The sequence below is a fragment of the Magallana gigas genome, chromosome 8 (assembly GCF_963853765.1).
Source record: "Magallana gigas chromosome 8, xbMagGiga1.1, whole genome shotgun sequence".
In the NCBI taxonomy this organism is placed as follows: Eukaryota; Metazoa; Mollusca; class Bivalvia; order Ostreida; family Ostreidae; genus Magallana; species Magallana gigas.
Genome location: NC_088860.1, coordinates 47,299,472 through 47,318,555, shown reverse-complemented (window position 1 = coordinate 47,318,555; position 19,084 = coordinate 47,299,472). Strand labels below are relative to the sequence as shown.

The following is a 19,084-nucleotide window of genomic DNA, read 5'->3' as shown; positions in this document are numbered from 1 at the left end:
TCGTGTGTAAATGTTGTGTTGTATCCACTGTATTATATTATTCTGGAATGTGTTCCAATTCGTGATTGCTGAGAACCATGGAGACTGGTACTGTGAAGCCACGGTGAAGTTAGCAATGTGACATATTCACCTGATTATGTTTTGCTTATTTTGCATTATGTATGTTTTGAGGGAAATTTGGTTGCTTACTTTTATTATTTATCTATTACTTGATTTTAGTCAAATGCATAGCATTTGTCTTTAACGGGGGAGGAATGTGGTAGATCGGGATTTCGTTTCTATTTATTATTATCAGTATTCCGATCCCGATGTGATTTATTCTATTACTTTGGTAACGCCCACTTTATACGATAGCCAATAACTTTAATGACATTTGTCTATTGTTCTGTCCCATATATAAACCCATGTAAGTCCTTATTTGACGAGGGAGACAGCTGGTTTCGCTAGCTACTTTTTTCCTGAGTCCCGACCCGTCTCGTCTGTCTATTTAAGGTCCCTGTTAAAGTTAGGTTTTAGGGTTGGGGGATTTTAAGTACTTGCTATTGACTTGTGTTCTTATTTTGTTATAATAAATTTATAAAGGGTTGTTAATCTTGGTTTTCATTTACTTTGAGTTTGATTTATTATATCTGGTTTATCTATATTGAGAATAAAGTCTTTTTCATACCTTATTTATAATTTAGTAAAGTTTAGTAATGTAGAGGTCCAATTCAGTCACAAAACAAAAAAAAACACAACGCGAAGTACTGATAAAAACCTATACGGCACTGACCTGCTACAAATATTAGTATGAAAGTTAAAAACTAGTCTCTCTTCTATGTGTTAAAAGGATAATTTACTGATAGAATTTTGAAATCTTGGCAGGATCTCGTTTTGGGGGAGACTTAACTTTACCCCCTCCTCTGATCCCAGATAGACACTAGTCCCACTATTATGGGAGAGACCTAACTTAACTCCTCTGATGGAAGAAAGACACTAGTCACTTATCATGGGGGAGTCATATCATTACCGCCTCCTCCTGATCCCTAAGAGACACTGCACACATATTGTGGGGGAGACATAACTTTACCTCCTCCTTTGATCCCTAAGAGACACTGCACACTTATTGTGGGGGAGACATAACTTTACCCCCTCCTCTGATCCCTAAGAGACACTGCACACTTATTGTGGGGGAGACCTAACTTTACCCCCTCCCTGATCCCTAAGAGACACTGCACACTTATTGTTGGGGAGACATAACTTTACCTCTTCCTTTGATCCCTAAGAGACACTACACACTTATCGTGGGGGAGACATAACTTTACCCCCTCCTCTGATCCCTTAGAGACACTGCACACTTATTGTGGGGGAGACATAACTTTACCCCCTCCTCTGATCCCTAAGAGACACTGCACACTTATTGTGGGGGAGACATAACATTACCCCCTCCTCTGATCCCTAAGAGACACTGCACACTTATTGTGGGGGAGACCTAACTTTACCCCCTCCTCTGATCCCTAAGAGACACTTCACACATAATGTGGGGGAGACATAACTTTACCCCCTCCTTTAATCCCAGAGAGACACTATTTTTAAATAAATATATAAATTGATCATTAAAAAAAAATAACTACATCAGTTTTAATGTAGATGTCATTAGCACATTAGATAAAAGAAACAGGAAAGTATGATATATCGTCGTTATTTTTTTTGTGCTGTCCCTGATTTTTCTAAATAGCTAGTTGATGAAGGTTTCGACCAATCGATAAAGGGGGTGGGGTGTGTGTAAATTTCAGTCATGTCAGTTTTTCCAGAGCGATGAACTACATTCAATTTCTGTAAGAATTAGAAAGAATCATACTTGGTGGGGGTAAATATATGACGAGTTATATATTTTCTCTGCAATGGCAATGTCGCTATCCATCATCCCCAATAAAAGAAAAAGATTTTATAGATTTTTTAAAAATACATCGATGACAACATACTATAGAATGCCGGAGAAACATGTCTCCAAGAAAAACGTACAGGTACATTTCCTCTTGGAGACAACGTACCCTAGAGAAATCGTAAATAAGATCTGAAAGAGTTTAAAAACTATTCAAGGATGCAATAAAATAAATTTATAACATAGTAAACATTTGTATCATTTCTAATAAAAAAATTATTACACTTTTTTAAAACACTGTTTCAAAATTTGGAAGAAATCAATCAAAGAGTCCGCAGATACTAACCACTCCTGGGGACAGGACAAATATGAGAGGTTCCTGGTTGTGGAGTCCTTCACCACCTGCTGCACGTCAAGGACATGTGGCTTGGTGAACTTTGAACCCACTGATAGGTTCTTCGAATCTTAAGGTGTCTCATGTCCTGTTTGATCATCCTACTTGCTATGGGAGAGGGAATAAAACTCTGAATTAGGGAACTTGAGGGGACCTGTACAAACACACAGATAGACCAAACACTGGGGAGGTTAATGATCCATCACTCACTGAGAGGTACATGTCATTACAATTGGAACTCATCACAGTAATGAAAAATTAATAGATAAGTATGCTACAATATTTCATGTTGCAAATTTTTTAGCAATCGATAAAATATCACAATGATTAAAAAACTCTTATATCACCTCAAAGTAATTATATACTTGTTAGAAGTCACAGAGTCTATTAAAAGATACTGACCACTCCTGGGGACAGGACACATATTAGGGGGTTCTGGTTGAGGAGTCCTCCACCACCTGCTGGATGTCAAGAAGAGGTGGCTCCATGATCTTTGACCCCAGGTTCTCCAAATTTTAAGGTGTGTATGTTTGGTGCTAATTCCACAGGTGTTTGCTAAGCAGATGAAAAACCTCGACTCCCCTTGCAAAGTACATCGGTCCATTATAGGTTATTCCCTGGCATATTTTTTAATCCGGAACCCTTTACAGTTGTGTGGGTGTTGACAATAAAGATAAGTTCCTTGTCTATATAAGGACACATGGTCCCACTAAATTGAGTGACCACAGCAGGACTTGAACCAGTGACCTTTGAGTGACTGACCTAATACTATGACCACTTAGCATATTATATATATTTTCTTTTTTTGCATTAAAAACTAAGGAACCAAGCAAAGTACAGTCGCATACAGAGTTTGGTGAAAAAAATATTAATGCCGAGCCACCTTTCCCATCAAGATATGCAATAATCAAAACAAATTTCAAAATTAAATTTGAAAATTTGAAATTTTAAAATGCAAAAATTCACAACTATTGATCCGACATTCTGCCATCCATAAAATCAAATAATTGAACATAAAGGACATAATTCAGATAAACAAATGTACTGTGGTTGTTCTATTAAACTCAATATGTTATGAGTAGTGCATCAACATAATTTACCAGTAATATCTAAATACGGTAATCATGCAAAATCATAAAAGGATACATCAAATGTAGAACAAATGATGTCAACACAAGTTTATTTTGTCGACTACTTAAGACCAATTCTATGTAAGAATCAAAATTCGGTGGCCACGCATAGTCACGGATTTTCTTCATACTTGACAATTTGATAGACTTTAGTAAGTAAAAAAACCGAACACCATTTGTTTGTTGCTATGTGGTCCCATTGCCATGGTAACCAAGGGTAAAGATGTAAAAATGGCATTTTAATGCTTATTTGAGAACATATTTTGAGTAATGTGCAGAACTTGGGGTTTCCAGGGTAGAATATTTTATTAAGAATAGTTGTCATTTTAAAAAAAAAAAGAAAAAAATTCATGGAGAAACGCATATTTATAGAGCGTTTCCATGGTTACCAGAAATTTTAAAATCTGTTTTCTTCATTTAATTTGAATAAAAAGTGCAAATCTTGGATTTTTTGGTAAACACTATTATGATTGTGCAATTAAGAATTTAAATATGAAAATTGAGAACCGTTGCTATGGTAACAAGCTTAAAAAAAAGGAAAATTATAATATTTTTAGGCATCTTTGAATGGATATTATTCCCTTATAATGAATAAATATATAAAATCAAATGGTGAGAAAAAATGAAGTATGCCCTTAACTTTAATGACACTTAGAAAAAATCTGAAATTTTCTAAAAATAACTCCCGTTGCTATGGACTTTTCAAAAAGTAAGAATTTTTGTGTGATTTTTTACGCAACTTAATTTTCCATAGCAACAACACTTCTCTGTTGCATAACAAAGCTTTTTGTGGTATATAATAAAAATTTAGATACATTTTTACAAGTTCCAACTTAAACAATTGCAAAAAAAATCTAAAATTAGGAATTAAAGCATATCGAAATCATCTTCAATTTCTTAGTTTTTCCTATTTTTTGGCCTTGTTGCCATAGCAACGGATGTAAATTTTCATAATAAAATATATATAGCATGGACATTGATATGAATGTAAGAAATTAACAGTTTCTTATTTCGGCTTATTAAAAAACCGCAAAAAACTTATTTCAAAAATTTGTAACGGTTTCCATGGTAACATTTTAAAAGTATTGGTTTCTCCATTAATTTTCTGATATAATAAAATAATTGAAAATAGGACCAAGGCTGTTTTATGTGTTTGGTAGTTTACATTAGTGGGCAAAACCTTCTAATATGGCTTCAAAGTAGGTAAGTTTCGCTATTTTCCCATATTTAGCCTCGATTACCATGGCAACGGTTACCCCTAGCAACAAATTTTTATTGGTTTTTTGCGTTTTACACCTAAGTGTGTCAATGTATGAAATATAAGGAAAATTGGTGACTATGCGTGGCCAGACCCTTTTATAAATCTTAATTCTTACATAGAATTGGTCTTAATATGAAGTCAATAACAAATGAAGCCATCATGCACATAATGCATCAATGTTTTGTTAGTAAAATTCATCTTATATAAAACTGAACTGTGCTGTATAAAACATGTGAGCCCTCTGGACTTATTTAAACTAAAATACATCCCTATGTAGAACAATTCTTTACGTGGGATCAATAAACATGTACACAAAATGTCCATATATAATTTGTTTACATGACAAACAAACATTTTCATTCAATAACAGTGCTACATTAATACATATACGTAGTCTATCTAAATGTAGTTAAACATCATCTATTGTTTGTGTATTGTCACCTGTATTGTTTGTTTACATGGCATATTGTATTTTCTTCACTTTACCTGTGTGTTGTTCAGCCATAAAGAGGTTGTCTCTGGTGTCCACACATAAACCCCGTGGATTCTGTAAACGAAAGTTGTCAATGTAGCGAAGGAACTGTCCGTCCTGATTCAGGATGTGGATACAGCGGTTGTGAAGGTCTGCTGTCAGGATCCGACCCTGGCTGTCTGTTGTGATGCCCCATGGATAGAATGATCCCTTGGTAGTAGAGGGAGGACCAGTGTAGGTAAACCGGAGTTTCCCGGCCTGATTGACCACCACTACTGCACTGGCTCTACTGTCTGACACACAGATATCTAGGTTCCTGTTCTCACTGATGTATTTATTGTAACCAAATGCATAGAGAGGTTGTCCTTTGTCGTCGTACTGAATACTTTGTTTCTCTGTGGAGCCAGAGTAACGCACAACTTTTGTTTGTTTATCATCACTGTCCATGACAACCAGGAGGTCACCAGAGGAGGTACTACAGACACCAGGAGGTCTCCACCCCCGTAGTCTGATCACTGTCTGTATCTGTGTATTCTTCACTATGTTAACAGTTCTATCTAAGTAATCAGTATAAACTAGATCCCCAATCCTTGTCACTGCTATGTCCCATGGTTCGTTCCCTGACTTGGTTTGAACTGACTTCACTAGTTCCCCCTGCAAGTTGTAGAGTCTCATCTTGTTGTTATTTAAGCTACACGTCCACAGTTCTTAATTCATCACTCACACAGGACACACTGTGTAATCCTAAAGAATACTCTGTGTTTATCTGTGTGATGATCAGTGGTACATCAATGAGCGGTCTGTCCCAATAAGAATCTATTGTGTAGCCATGTTCTTCTGTTTTTATAGATGACGCTGACAGAGAACCAAACTGTTGATAAAGCTGTTCTTTGTTGATCTTCTGAGGGGTAAAACTTCGTAAGGACACGGTGAGTTTAGGAGGCAATCTTCTGAATTCATCATTCCTGGATTTGTAGGCAGAGACACGGCTGAGCTGATCACTGGAGTCCAGTAACTTCTTCAGATCAGCAATGCTCTGTGTGATATTTCCAGATATGGTGTGTTTGATTTCATTTTCCTGTTGATTTAGGACAACCGGGTGTTTGGTGTCCATTTCATCAAGATCCGATTTCAGTTTCTGTATAATGGTGTCTATTTCTCTGTGCAAGTCTTCTCCATGTTTGTTGATTGCTGTTGTCAATTTCTGGGAGTTTTCTCTCAGATCAGCCTTTTGCTCTGAAATGCTAGATAGAATCTCTTGATATTTAGGATGAATTAATTTTTCACAATCTTTTAAGTCTTTCTGTATCAAAATCTGTTTGCATTTTAAAATTTCCAATATATCTTCCACATCATGAGTTTGGTGTTCCTTAGAGGAAACACAGCGTTCACAAATGGGAATGTTGCATTGTTCACAGTATTGGTCACATATTTCTGTGGAATGTTTTTGACATTTAGGAAAAGATCCACGATATTTGAATGGCACCACTTTGTGTTGTTTGGATTTATCAGAAAGATGTTTCCCCTCACAGTCTTTACACAGATGTATGTTACAAATGACACAGTGTAGAGGGGGGGGGGGGGGCGGGGTCTCACAGAGATGACACCGTACCAAATCCTGGAGGTTGTACTCAGGGTTCATGGTCAAACGATTTCTTCACAACTGTGGACAATTCTGTAAATAAGAGAACAGCGATTCTTAGATCTTTATTCAACAGGTCGAGACCACTATATTTTGTGACGTCGGCATAAATTTGCATACTAAATTAGCCATCTGTTTACTTCTATCGACAAACCAATCAATTGAATGAGTTGCAAGGCATTGTGGGCTACTACAAGTTTCAGTGTATACAAAGCGTATTGAAAATATATACCATTTTGAATTGTCCTTTGGAAACTCATTTTGAATGATTTTTCAGAATTTATGAAATTAATATTGACAATTATGTCTGAACTTCAATTTCTATGCTCACATTTAAAAACTATTGCACACGAGGACTTATATCAACCTATTTAAATACCCCATTGTCAATGTTCAAAAGAGAGGTACGTCCTATAGAATTAGAAGCAGTGAGTACCGTTTTTTCACGTGATACCCCATATTTAAGACAACATTATTAGAATGCGCGTTGATATTTTCTTCAGGGACATTAATCAGACTGCTTAACGGACAAAATACTATATGCTGCACAGCTTGCGCTTCTGCGTTTGTATATTTGTGCATTTCAACTACCGTGGCTATTCACGTATGTTAAAAATGTGCAGTTACCTTTATTTATTTCTAGTGCACAATGATAAAGTCACCAATACACAACTGTGCAGTTTTTTCTTATCAAAACCTGTTTGTACTTGTATGCGTATGTTTGTCACACAGGCACTTGTTTCTGAGAAGAAAAAAAAATAAACATACTATATGGTAATTTTTTTTCTCAGAAACAAGTGCCTGTGGTTTGTCAGTCGTTTGATACTTATCGTTTTTGAAGCAACAATTGATTATGGGCAGCGGAAAGGGCAAAAAATACAATTTTACAAAATCAACGATAATCTGAATTCAGCAATCTAAAATAATATTATCAATGACCATAAGTGCAAAACAAACAGTCTTCTTTGCAAAATAAATGTACATAAAATCAACCAAAGATATATAAATACAAATCAAACTAAACAAGAGGCCCAGGGGCCACATCGCTCACCTGAGCAACAAATGCCTTAATTCTGATCAAATTAGCATTACAGTATCAAAATATCTTGACAACTAAGTACAGTAGATCTTGCTAAAAAAAATAGAAAATCTGTCAATTTTTATTCACCTCTTTTTTTGGGTAAATACCAAGCCCCTTTTGTTGTTGTACCTGTAAGAAGATTTTTCTCTATTCCAATTTACCCCCCCCCCCCTCCATTTCGTGGCCCCCCTTTTCTCTAGGGAATCATGGTTTCATCAAATTTAAATCTGCATAACCTGTGCTTTCACACTAAGTACTGAGTTTTGGACAGAAAACTTTCCCAGAATATTTTTAAAGATTTTCTCTATATATTCCTATGTAAAAATTCAAACTGCCGTCACGGCCCAGCCCTATCACTAGGGACTGTGATTTTGCAAACTTGAATTTACACTATCCGAGGATGCCTCTACACAAGTTTAGGCTTTTCTGGCCAAATAGTCTTTAAAAAGAAGATATTAAAGATTTTCTCTATATATTCCTATGTAAAAATTCATCCCCTATTGTGGCCTCACCATACCCCATGACTATTATTTAAACAAACTTGAATCTTTACGATCTTGGGATGCTTCCACTTAAATTTGGGCTTTCCTGGCCTTATAGTTTTGAGAAGAAGATTTTTAAAGATTTTATCTATATATAAAAATTTATCCCCCATTGTGGCCCCGCCCTACCCCCAGGGACCATGATTTGAACAAACTTGAATCTACATTATCTGAGGATGGTTACAATTTGAGCTTTCTTGGCCATAAAGTTTTGAAAAGAAATTTTTTTAAAGATTTTCTCTATATATTCCTATATAAAAATTTATCCCCTAATTGTGGCCCCACCCTACCCCTGGGGACCATGATTTGAACAAACTTGAATCTACACTATCTGAGGATGCTTCCACTCAAATTTAAGCTTTTCTGGCCTTATAGTTTTTGAGAAGAAGATTTTTAAAAAAAAATTCGATATATTCCTATGTAAAACATGACCCCCCTCTTGTGGCCCCACCCTACCCCCGGGGACCATAATTTGAACAAACTTGAATCTACACTACCTGAGGATGCTTCCATTTTAATTTGAGCTTTTCTGGCCTGATAGTTTTTTAGAAGAAGATTTTTAAAGATTTTGTCTATATATTTCTATGTAAAACTTGATCCCCTAATTGTGGCCCCACCCTACCCCTGGGGACCATGATTTGAACAAACTTGAATCTACACTATCTGAGGATGCTTCCACTCAAATTTAAGCTTTTCTGACCTTATAGTTTTTGAGAAGAAGATTTTTAAAAAAAAATTCTGTATATTCCTATGTAAAACATGACCCCCCTCTTGTGGCCCCACCCTACCCCCGGGGTCCATAATTTGAACAAACTTGAATCTACACTACCTGAGGATGCTTCCATTTTAATTTGAGCTTTTCTGGCCTGATAGTTTTTTAGAAGAAGATTTTTAAAGATCTTGTCTATATATTTCTATGTAAAACTTGATCCCCTAATTGTGGCCCCACCCTAGCCCCGGAGACCATGATTTGAACAAACTTGAATCTACACTACCTGAGGAAACTTCCACTTTTATTTGAGCTTTTCTGGCCTAATAATTTTTTAGAAGAAGATTTTTAAAGATTTTCTCTATATATTCCTATGTAAAACTTGATCCCCCCATTGTGGCCCCACCCTACCCCTGGGGACCATGATTTGAACAAACTTGAATCTACACTACCTGAGGAAGCTTCCACTTTGATTTGAGCTTCTCTGGCCTAATAATGTTTTAGAAGAAGATTTTTAAAGATTTTCTCTATATATTCCTATGTAAAACTTGATCCCCCCATTGAGGCCCCACCCTACCCCCGGGGACCATGATTTGAACAAACTTGAATCTACACTATCTGAGGAGGCTCCCATTTTAATTTGAGCTTTTCTGGCCTGATAGTTTTTTAGAAGAAGATTTTTAAGGATTTTGTCTATATATTTCTATGTAAAACTTGATCCCCCCATTGTGGCCCCTCCCTACCCCTGGGGACCATAATTTGAACAAACTTGAATCTACACTACCTGAGGATGCCGCCACTCAAATTTAAGCTTTTCTGACCTTATAGTTTTTGAGAAGAAGATTTTTAAAAAAAAATTCGATATATTCCTATGTAAAACATGACCCCCTCTTGTGGCCCCACCCTACCCCCGGGGACCATAATTTGAACAAACTTGAATCTACACTACCTTAGGATGCTTCCATTTTAATTTGAGCTTTTCTGGCCTGATAGTTTTTTAGAAGAAGATTTTTAAAGATTTTGTCTATATATTTCTATGTAAAACTTGATCCCCTAATTGTGGCCCCACCCTACCCCTGGGGACCATGATTTGAACAAACTTGAATCTACACTATCTGAGGATGCTTCCACTCAAATTTAAGCTTTTCTGACCTTATAGTTTTTGAGAAGAAGATTTTTAAAAAAAAATTCTGTATATTCCTATGTAAAACATGACCCCCCTCTTGTGGCCCCACCCTACCCCCGGGGTCCATAATTTGAACAAACTTGAATCTACACTACCTGAGGATGCTTCCATTTTAATTTGAGCTTTTCTGGCCTGATAGTTTTTTAGAAGAAGATTTTTAAAGATTTTGTCTATATATTTCTATGTAAAACTTGATCCCCTAATTGTGGCCCCACCCTAGCCCCGGAGACCATGATTTGAACAAACTTGAATCTACACTACCTGAGGAAGCTTCCACTTTTATTTGAGCTTTTCTGGCCTAATAATTTTTTAGAAGAAGATTTTTAAAGATTTTCTCTATATATTCCTATGTAAAACTTGATCCCCCCATTGTGGCTCACCCTACCCCTGGGGACCATGATTTGAACAAACTTGAATCTACACTCCTGAGGAAGCTTCCACTTTGATTTGAGCTTCTCTGGCCTAATAATGTTTTAGAAGAAGATTTTTAAAGATTTTCTCTATATATTCCTATGTAAAACTTGATCCCCCCATTGAGGCCCCACCCTACCCCCGGGGACCATGATTTGAACAAACTTGAATCTACACTATCTGAGGAGGCTCCCATTTTAATTTGAGCTTTTCTGGCCTGATAGTTTTTTAGAAGAAGATTTTTAAAGATTTTGTCTATATATTTCTATGTAAAACTTGATCCCCTAATTGTGGCCCCACCCTAGCCCCGGAGACCATGATTTGAACAAACTTGAATCTACACTACCTGAGGAAGCTTCCACTTTTATTTGAGCTTTTCTGGCCTAATAATTTTTTAGAAGAAGATTTTTAAAGATTTTCTCTATATATTCCTATGTAAAACTTGATCCCCCCATTGTGGCCCCACCCTACCCCTGGGGACCATGATTTGAACAAACTTGAATCTACACTACCTGAGGAAGCTCCCATTTTAATTTGAGCTTCTCTGGCCTAATAATGTTTTAGAAGAAGATTTTTAAAGATTTTCTCTATATATTCCTATGTAAAACTTGATCCCCCCATTGAGGCCCCACCCTACCCCCGGGGACCATGATTTGAACAAACTTGAATCTACACTATCTGAGGAGGCTCCCATTTTAATTTGAGCTTTTCTGGCCTGATAGTTTTTTAGAAAAATTTTTTTAGGATTTTGTCTATATATTTCTATGTAAAACTTGATCCCCCCATTGTGGCCCCTCCCTACCCCTGGGGACCATAATTTGAACAAACTTGAATCTACACTACCTGAGGATGCCGCCACACAAGTTTGAGCTTTTCAGGCCGAATAGTTTTTGAGAAGAAGATTTTTGAAAAATACCAACAAATTTTCAATAATTCTCAATTATCTCCCCTTTAAAGAGGGCGTGGCCCTTCATTTGAACAAACTTGATTCCCCTTCACCTAGTGGTGCTTTGTGCCAAATTTGGTTGAAATCTGCCCAGTGGTTCTTGAGAAGAAGATGAAAATGTGAAAAGTTTACAACGCCAACGCCAACGCCGACAACGACAACGACAACGACAACGACGACAGACAACGGACAAATTGTGATCAGAAAAGCTCACTTGAGCCTTTGGCTCAGGTGAGCTAAAAAGTAAAACCAACAGACATAAATGTAAAACGAACGTACATCAACTTGAAACAAGCGGACGCACAAATAAACGCCAGGTGGCGCTTTTTGGGAAGCAATGTGCGTCATCCATTATTGTGTTCTACATCATAAGCGCGAAAGCCTCAGTAAAGATGGCTGCAGAAAGAGCAGAGGAAAACACCGCGGAAGGGACTCGTCGATATGATGAGCATGTTAATCTAGTAATTTCAAATATTCAAGATCGCTTGAACAGAATTGAAGATGAATTACGCCAGCTTTTGAATATGGACGATCAACGGATAGATTTGACACACAGTCATATTTTATACAACATGGACAGTTTGTGTCGGGACGTATTATCAGTCCACGACTGGGTTCCTTTCCCCGATAATTTTGTAAAGTACATCACAGATGCATGCCAATTACTTAGATCACATGATGAAAATACTTTAGGCCCAGATAATGGCGAAAATAGGACTACTCTTATATACTCCGGTCTGACTGGACGTCCGAAACTGGCCATCTCGTACGACATGATTTTATCACTGTTAGGTATGTATTTCATTTCATATGTTCGATAATTGAAAGCAATGCTTAAATGTTTGATTAATTTGGTTATAGGAAAATTAAAAATGGCTATCAATGTAGCTCATTATACACCTAATAAACACTATTTAATACAGCTGAATATCGGAAGCTACCATTCAATTTGCAAAGACTCTAGAAGACCATATAAATTAAACATATTTGGCATTAGTAACATAACATTACCATGATCATAGTGGCTAATTAAGGTATTTTAAAATATGCATCGAAATTGCAAATTATCGATTTATAATATATACCACTATACAGTAAATTATTTTGCCCCCCTTCGAAGAAGGGAGGGCATATTGCTTTGCTGGTGTCTGTCGGTTGGTCCACCAACAGTTTCCATTCATTTACTTTGCAGAGGATGAACATTTTGAAATGAAATTTAGTATACATGTTTATCATGATAATATCTAGGTCGAGTTCGATATTGGGTACGATCAAGAAATTTTTGACAGAGTTATGGCTCTTGGATGTAGACTAATTCTAGTTATTTGCAGTTTCCGCTCATTTTCTTCACAGAGGATGAACATATTGAAATGAAATTTGGTACACAAGTTAATTTTATAATAATGATATCTAGGTCAAGTTCGATATTGGGTACGATTGAGCCAATTTCGACAGAGCTATTGCCCTTGGACGTAGAAAAATTCGTTATTTGCAGTTTCCGCTCATTTTCTTCGCAGAGGATGAACATATTAAAATGAAATTTGGTATACAGGTTTATCTAAATAAAATCTAGGTTAAGATTAATTTTGGGTATGTTAGAGCAATTTTCGACAGGGAAAAATTCCAAATATTTGCAGTTTACAATCATTTTCTTTGTGAATATTCCAAGAGAGGGGGCATAAGTGTTTCACAAACATCTCTTGTTTTTGATTCAGATTACAAATTTACAGTAAAGGACATCAGTGTAATGTTAGGTGTGAGTGAAAGAACTGTGAAATATAGGATGAAGGATTTTGGATTATCTGTGCACTCTTCCTACTCTAATATAGATGATGATATGTTAGACTCCTGGGTTAGCAGAGGGCTCAGTATATTTCCCAGAGCAGGTAAGAAAAGTAAGCTTAAATTCTCATTGAAAAATATTAACTTGTATGTTACCCCTTTCAGAAAAAATCATTATCATAGTACAATCATGTGTAATTGATTTCTAAGAGCTCTGCATGAAGATGAATCATTTTGTATTCTAGTATTCAACTTTTAAAGGGGCATGATCACAATTTTGGTCAAATTTTATTTTTCTATTTTCAATGTTTTAGTAATTTAATGCTTTTCTAATGATCGATCAACCAAAATTTGTGTCCCTCCAAGAGATATAAGCAAGACATAGAGCTCACAATTCTTTGCTATGTAAACAAGGCTCCTGCTTGTTTTTTGGTTAACATTTGTACAATTTATACCAGCAAGTAAAAGTTGTTTTTCAAGCTGATTTTTCTATCTGCTAGTTTGTTTTGAACATTGAAAAACATATTCTAGCATTTGTCACAATCATATCAACTATAAACGTGGAATTTTCTTTTCAACATTTAAATTAATATGTAAACAGATTAAACAAGACCAGGGCTTTCACGGTTTTGATATATAAAATCAATGAAATTGATGATTTACACTCAAATGTTAATTCAAGAAATGTTTTACCGCATTGTAAACATTTAATTGGAAAAATTAATTTCGACCAAAATTGTCTCCATGTTCAGTATCACCAATGGAATTATCACACCTTGTAAATAGTTATATGTATATTTAAGTTGCTGCACCAACCAAATATTTGGAAATTGAAAATACATACTAAATATGTATGCATTTATTTTGAAAGGATACAAAACAATTCAAGGGTTTTTGAGGTCTGAATCCATTTGTGTTCAAAGACAAAGAATTAGAGATTCTATGCATCGTCTTAACCCATCACGTCAAACTTTAAGGAGCATGACTGTGATAAGGAGGCGGACTTACCGAGTGCCCTCACCTCTTGCACTTTGGCATATAGATGGAAATCATAAACTAATAAGGTAACAGGAAATTAGACAGTTGCATTTTTTTATTTGGTCATTTGAGTCGCTATCAGTTTTCGTTGATTGGTGTGTATTATAAACATATGAACATTTTCAGCTTCCTCTCTGAATTAAACTACTAGATTTATCTTTATCAAATTAGGTATAATTAAAAGCATCTATGAGAGGACTGGGAACATAAATTGTGAAACGAAACTGACATGACCACCATCTCACATGGGCAATAACATTTGGGTCAAAACTGTAAAAATAACTGCAAATTTAAGAAGTCTTCTTCTCCTTACATCAAGCAAATTACTATGAAATTGCTAGTCGATGTGTATCAATATCTTTGAAAGGGGAGAATTATACTCTGGTGTCAGACTGTTATGGCATATTATATTTTTGGTCACAAATTAACATTAAGTAAAGAAAAAATCCAAATAGCTTAGCTCTGAAACTTTGGCATTTTACTATATTTTTATTTAGAGCTCTTCTTCATAAGGAGGTAAATATAGCCTAAAAATGGCTTTAACCATCCAGTCGTCTTAGTTTATATAAATCATTAGATGCTCCCATTTACAAGTGCAAAAACAATGCATTGCTTTACTTACTGTACAAACACAAAATTTGGAAAAGTCATCTTAGGCCATCCTTAAAAAATGTTTGTTTGGAATTGCCACCTGAAGGTTTCTATAGACCAAGGAGGGAGGGAGGGAGGGAGGGGATTTTTTTTTTTATCAAATCTTGAAGTTTAATTTGTTAAAAATAGGAAATAATAATAATTTCTGTAGAACAAAAAAGTTCTTTATTTTTTGCCAGTAACATTTTATCAGCAGGATTTCAAGGAGGTGGGAGGCAATTCCAAACAAACAATTATAATTTTATTTTGGCCTTATTCAGGGCAACTGAAAACTAAGATGAAATCATAGGTTTCGAACACTTCTTTATGAAAACCTTGATACTACCTCACTGAGGAATTAACATTTCCAATAAAATGTTTTCTTTGATGATTCATGCAAGTTATGAAGGTAGCGATCATTGCAGAAAAATTACATAACCCGCTAAATGAATGTGGGTTGTATTTTTTCTGCAATGTCGCCACATGAATCACAAACTAAAGAAAATATTTTAATGTTTAAATATAAAAATTAACATAGCTCGCGGGTTTGCTGACGTCACATTGAGATTCGATTATTTTGACGTAAATAATTAATTTTCTAATTAAGATATGCATTTTACTGTAAATTTCATTGAAATGGCGTCGCTTGATTTATCAGCCATGAGCGACACTGTGTTTGAAACATAACATTATTATCATGCAGACAAATCTCAAATAAATTTTAGAAATAAAAAACTCTGCAACCTATGGATCTAATGGGTAGGTTTTCTCACAAGCAGTAAACCCGCGAGCTTCCTTAAGGTGTCAATTGATTACGAGCAGTCCCTTTTTTCATGTTTTTGTTTTTAATTTTATTTTGTACGTGTACATGTATAACCATTTTTAATCTACTATTTGTTAACCATCAATCTTATCCCAATTATGTGTAATTATTACATGAGTAACAGTATGTTTAATGCATACATAATTTGTAGGTGGCGGTTTGTTGTTCATGGGGGAATAGATGGCTTTTCAAGAGCAATTGTATATTTGAAATGCAGTACCAATAACGAGTCAAGCACTGTATTTAATTTGTTCTTGGATGCTGTAAAGACCTGGGGCCTACCATCACGTGTTAGAGGTGACAAAGGAGTGGAAAATAGGGATGTGGCATCATACATGTTGGGCCATCCACAAAGGGGTATTAACAGGGGTAGTTTTATCACTGGGAGAAGCGTGCACAATACTAGAATAGAGCGACTTTGGAGAGATTTATTTGAAGGGGTGTTATGCATATTCTACAACCTGTTTCATAGTTTAGAAAATGAAGATCTCTTGGATCCTGCAGATGAGATTGATATTGGTTGTTTGCAACTTGTTTTTCTCCCGAAAATAAACAAAATGCTAGAATTATTTCAAAACATGTGGAACAATCACAAGTTACGAACGGAGAGAAACAGGTCACCTCTTCAGTTGTTCATGATGGGATTACAGACTGTTGGTACCACTACCACCATAGGAAAAGAATACTTTGAAGACTTTGATGAAATTACTGCTTTGTCTTATGGTATTGATGGAGAGGAAGAAAATGGCCAACTTGAAGATGAGAATATTGTTGTTCCTCCAACAATTAATGACCAGCATCAACTTCAAGAAATATTAAATAGTATAAATATTGAAGATGAAGGGATATGGAATGAGAATGTGTATATAACATTAAGAAACCATGCTAAAAGTACTTTGCCCTGAAAACAATATGCATGTACATATCTATTACAGAAATGGAACTTTTACCTCTTGTGATGCTTAAATTAGTTCCATATGCTGATGAACAAAAAAATCTATGTTAAACTGATGCAAGAATTAAAAATGTGTATAATATATGAATTGTTTTCTTCCGTGATCTTGAACTTACCTTAAGAAATTGAAATTATGGTTGCCAGTCATTTAACAGTATTGCCATTTTCTGTATACATTCTTGACAGATACAATTTAAGTTTCTTGCATATCTTGCACAGTGCATACCAGGAATAATAGAATTTTGTTAGTTGCTTCGTCTAAGCGAATGATATATTGTAGTCATAATGTTCGACATATTTTGTGCACCTTTAAACCTAAAACAAATGCCAAGGGAGAAGGGAAAGGAAAGTCTAATGGGCTTATTGATTTTCACTTTTATATGCTCAAACCAGTTGCCAATTTTTTACTTTTTTATGCTCAAACCAGTCGCCAATTTTTAAATTTTATATGCTCAAACCAGTCGCCAATTTTTTACTCAGTAAGTTCCAGTTGCAATATTGGATTTCCTAAATGACAGATGATGTAAAAGAAAAAAATGAATACCCAATTAGACTGAAGTTTTTAAAACTGTCTTTGTGATTTGATCAGGAACTTAATCGAATTGCTTAACGACTCTGGAACAAATTGCTGTTCCTTTATAGGAGTACTTGTATTTTGAGGACTTCCGAGATTACTCGGGGTATTTGCTGCCTCAGTAGATAGATCCAAACGTACGTTTGTCAACTTCCAATTCTTTAGACAGTCTTTGCAAAATGAATCAGTCATATTTCACAACTTAAAAATCCACGTAAAATAAATTTCATGATAACAATTATAACCAAAGCTCATGTGCTCGCACTGGGAATAGCATGAAAACTAATCTGGGAACTAGCAAGCATATCTTACATGACACCACGTGACTGGATGCCGAAGGAGAATACATCTTTTGACATATATTCATTTATAATGCAAGTATCAAAGTTCTAAAATGTGTTAAGAAATGGTACACCTTCTATGATGTTCCAAATTCCACATTTCTGCAATTATAAATCTAAACATTTTATCACTGTAATAAACTATCAATAAAATAGATTCTTCTTATGAGAAAAATATAACACGTCCGGTGCCCACGTGTATATATATACTGTGTAGAGGGAAATATCTCCCCCCCCCCCAATTTTATTTTCACCCTTGTTGCCAGCTGGCAAATTTAAGACTAGGTCCCATAGTATACAATTATTTAGTGCTTGATCAGTCGATAGACCCGAATATCTTTCCCGAGGTGCAGGGAACAGCTCAGTATGATCTATTGCCCGAGGCCAAGGGCAATAGATCATACCGAGCTGTTCTCTGCACCTCAGGAAAGATATTCGGGTCTATTGACTGTTCAGGCATTAAATAATTGTTTTATTACCAAATTCCGTGTTAAGGATTTTATGTTTACAACTATAAATTACAGAAGGTTCTCATACTATGAAAATAAATTTTAAGAACAATAGTAAAATAAACATAATAAAGTTATCTTTTAATCTTGTAGCAATTTCACTTTTTCTAAAATACGTTGCCGGTCCAATAGATCACAGTCTATTGACCGGCGGTCCAATAGATCACAGTCTATTGACCGGCGGTCTAATAGATCGCAGTCTATTGACCGGCAGTTCAATAGATCACTTTCAAATCTGAATACACATACAAAATGGACGAAAATATTTAATTGGTAATAAAACAAAAAAAATCCCTTTGATTAGGTAATAATCTCTTTCAACACAACTTTATCCAAGGGAATTCAAGAGGGGGCAAAATCCTTTGCAAGTGATAAAGGGCATAATTGACATGGGTGTAAATAACTCTGTATACAGTATACATGACTAGTTATTGATTTCATGATTTTTGAAAAGTTGTTTTTATCATCTGTCATTAAAAAAATAATTAGTTGGTATTGCTGCATTTAGAGAAAAAAGAAAACATAAGCAAATCATAAAACTTTAATAGAATTCAATTAAACAGAACAGTTTATTTAGACTTTACTACAAAAGAAAGTCTATGTTTCTCTCTCAATTTATCAAACAAAGAAAAACAAAAGAGCATATAGTACAACATATCACCCGTATATGTACTTGTATAAAAAAAAAATAACACTAAGTTACTTGCCAAGTCTCGGTATCTACCATACATGCATAAGGACAATGCAAATTAGCATGGCAAAACATTGCACCGTAAGTATTTCAATACAGAAAA

The 19,084-nt window shown here is 35.4% G+C and overlaps 2 protein-coding genes across 5 annotated transcripts in view; one reads left to right on the top strand and one right to left on the bottom strand.

Annotated features, from left to right (window-relative positions):
- LOC136269577 (E3 ubiquitin-protein ligase TRIM71-like) overlaps positions 1–19,084 on the bottom strand; it is an 85,597-nt gene that overhangs the window by 36,771 nt on the left and 29,742 nt on the right. The window lies entirely within an intron of this gene.
- On the top strand, positions 11,883–17,003 carry LOC136270520 (uncharacterized). 4 transcript variants are annotated; one of them, XM_066068188.1, is made up of 4 exons: positions 11,883–12,430; positions 13,468–13,533; positions 14,292–14,484; positions 16,063–17,003. In XM_066068188.1, exons 1-4 carry the CDS (start codon positions 12,031–12,033, stop codon positions 16,814–16,816), a joined length of 1,413 nt encoding a protein of 470 aa, XP_065924260.1. In that variant the 5' UTR covers positions 11,883–12,030; the 3' UTR covers positions 16,817–17,003. The 4 variants fall into 4 exon arrangements, with proteins under 4 accessions (XP_065924260.1, XP_065924261.1, XP_065924258.1 ...); XM_066068189.1 differs by having other exon boundaries at positions 13,468–13,524; positions 16,063–16,997; XM_066068186.1 differs by having other exon boundaries at positions 13,354–13,533; positions 16,063–16,997.

Excerpts from the sequence above, each read along its gene's own strand:
- LOC136270520 (XM_066068186.1), top strand. The coding sequence starts at position 12,031 with ATGGCTGCAGAAAGAGCAGAGGAAAACACCGCGGAAGGGACTCGTCGA. Across the intron at positions 12,431-13,353 it reads CATGATTTTATCACTGTTAG|ATTACAAATTTACAGTAAAG; the intron begins GTATGTATTTCA and ends TTTTTGATTCAG. Across the intron at positions 14,485-16,062 it reads GGAAATCATAAACTAATAAG|GTGGCGGTTTGTTGTTCATG; the intron begins GTAACAGGAAAT and ends CATAATTTGTAG.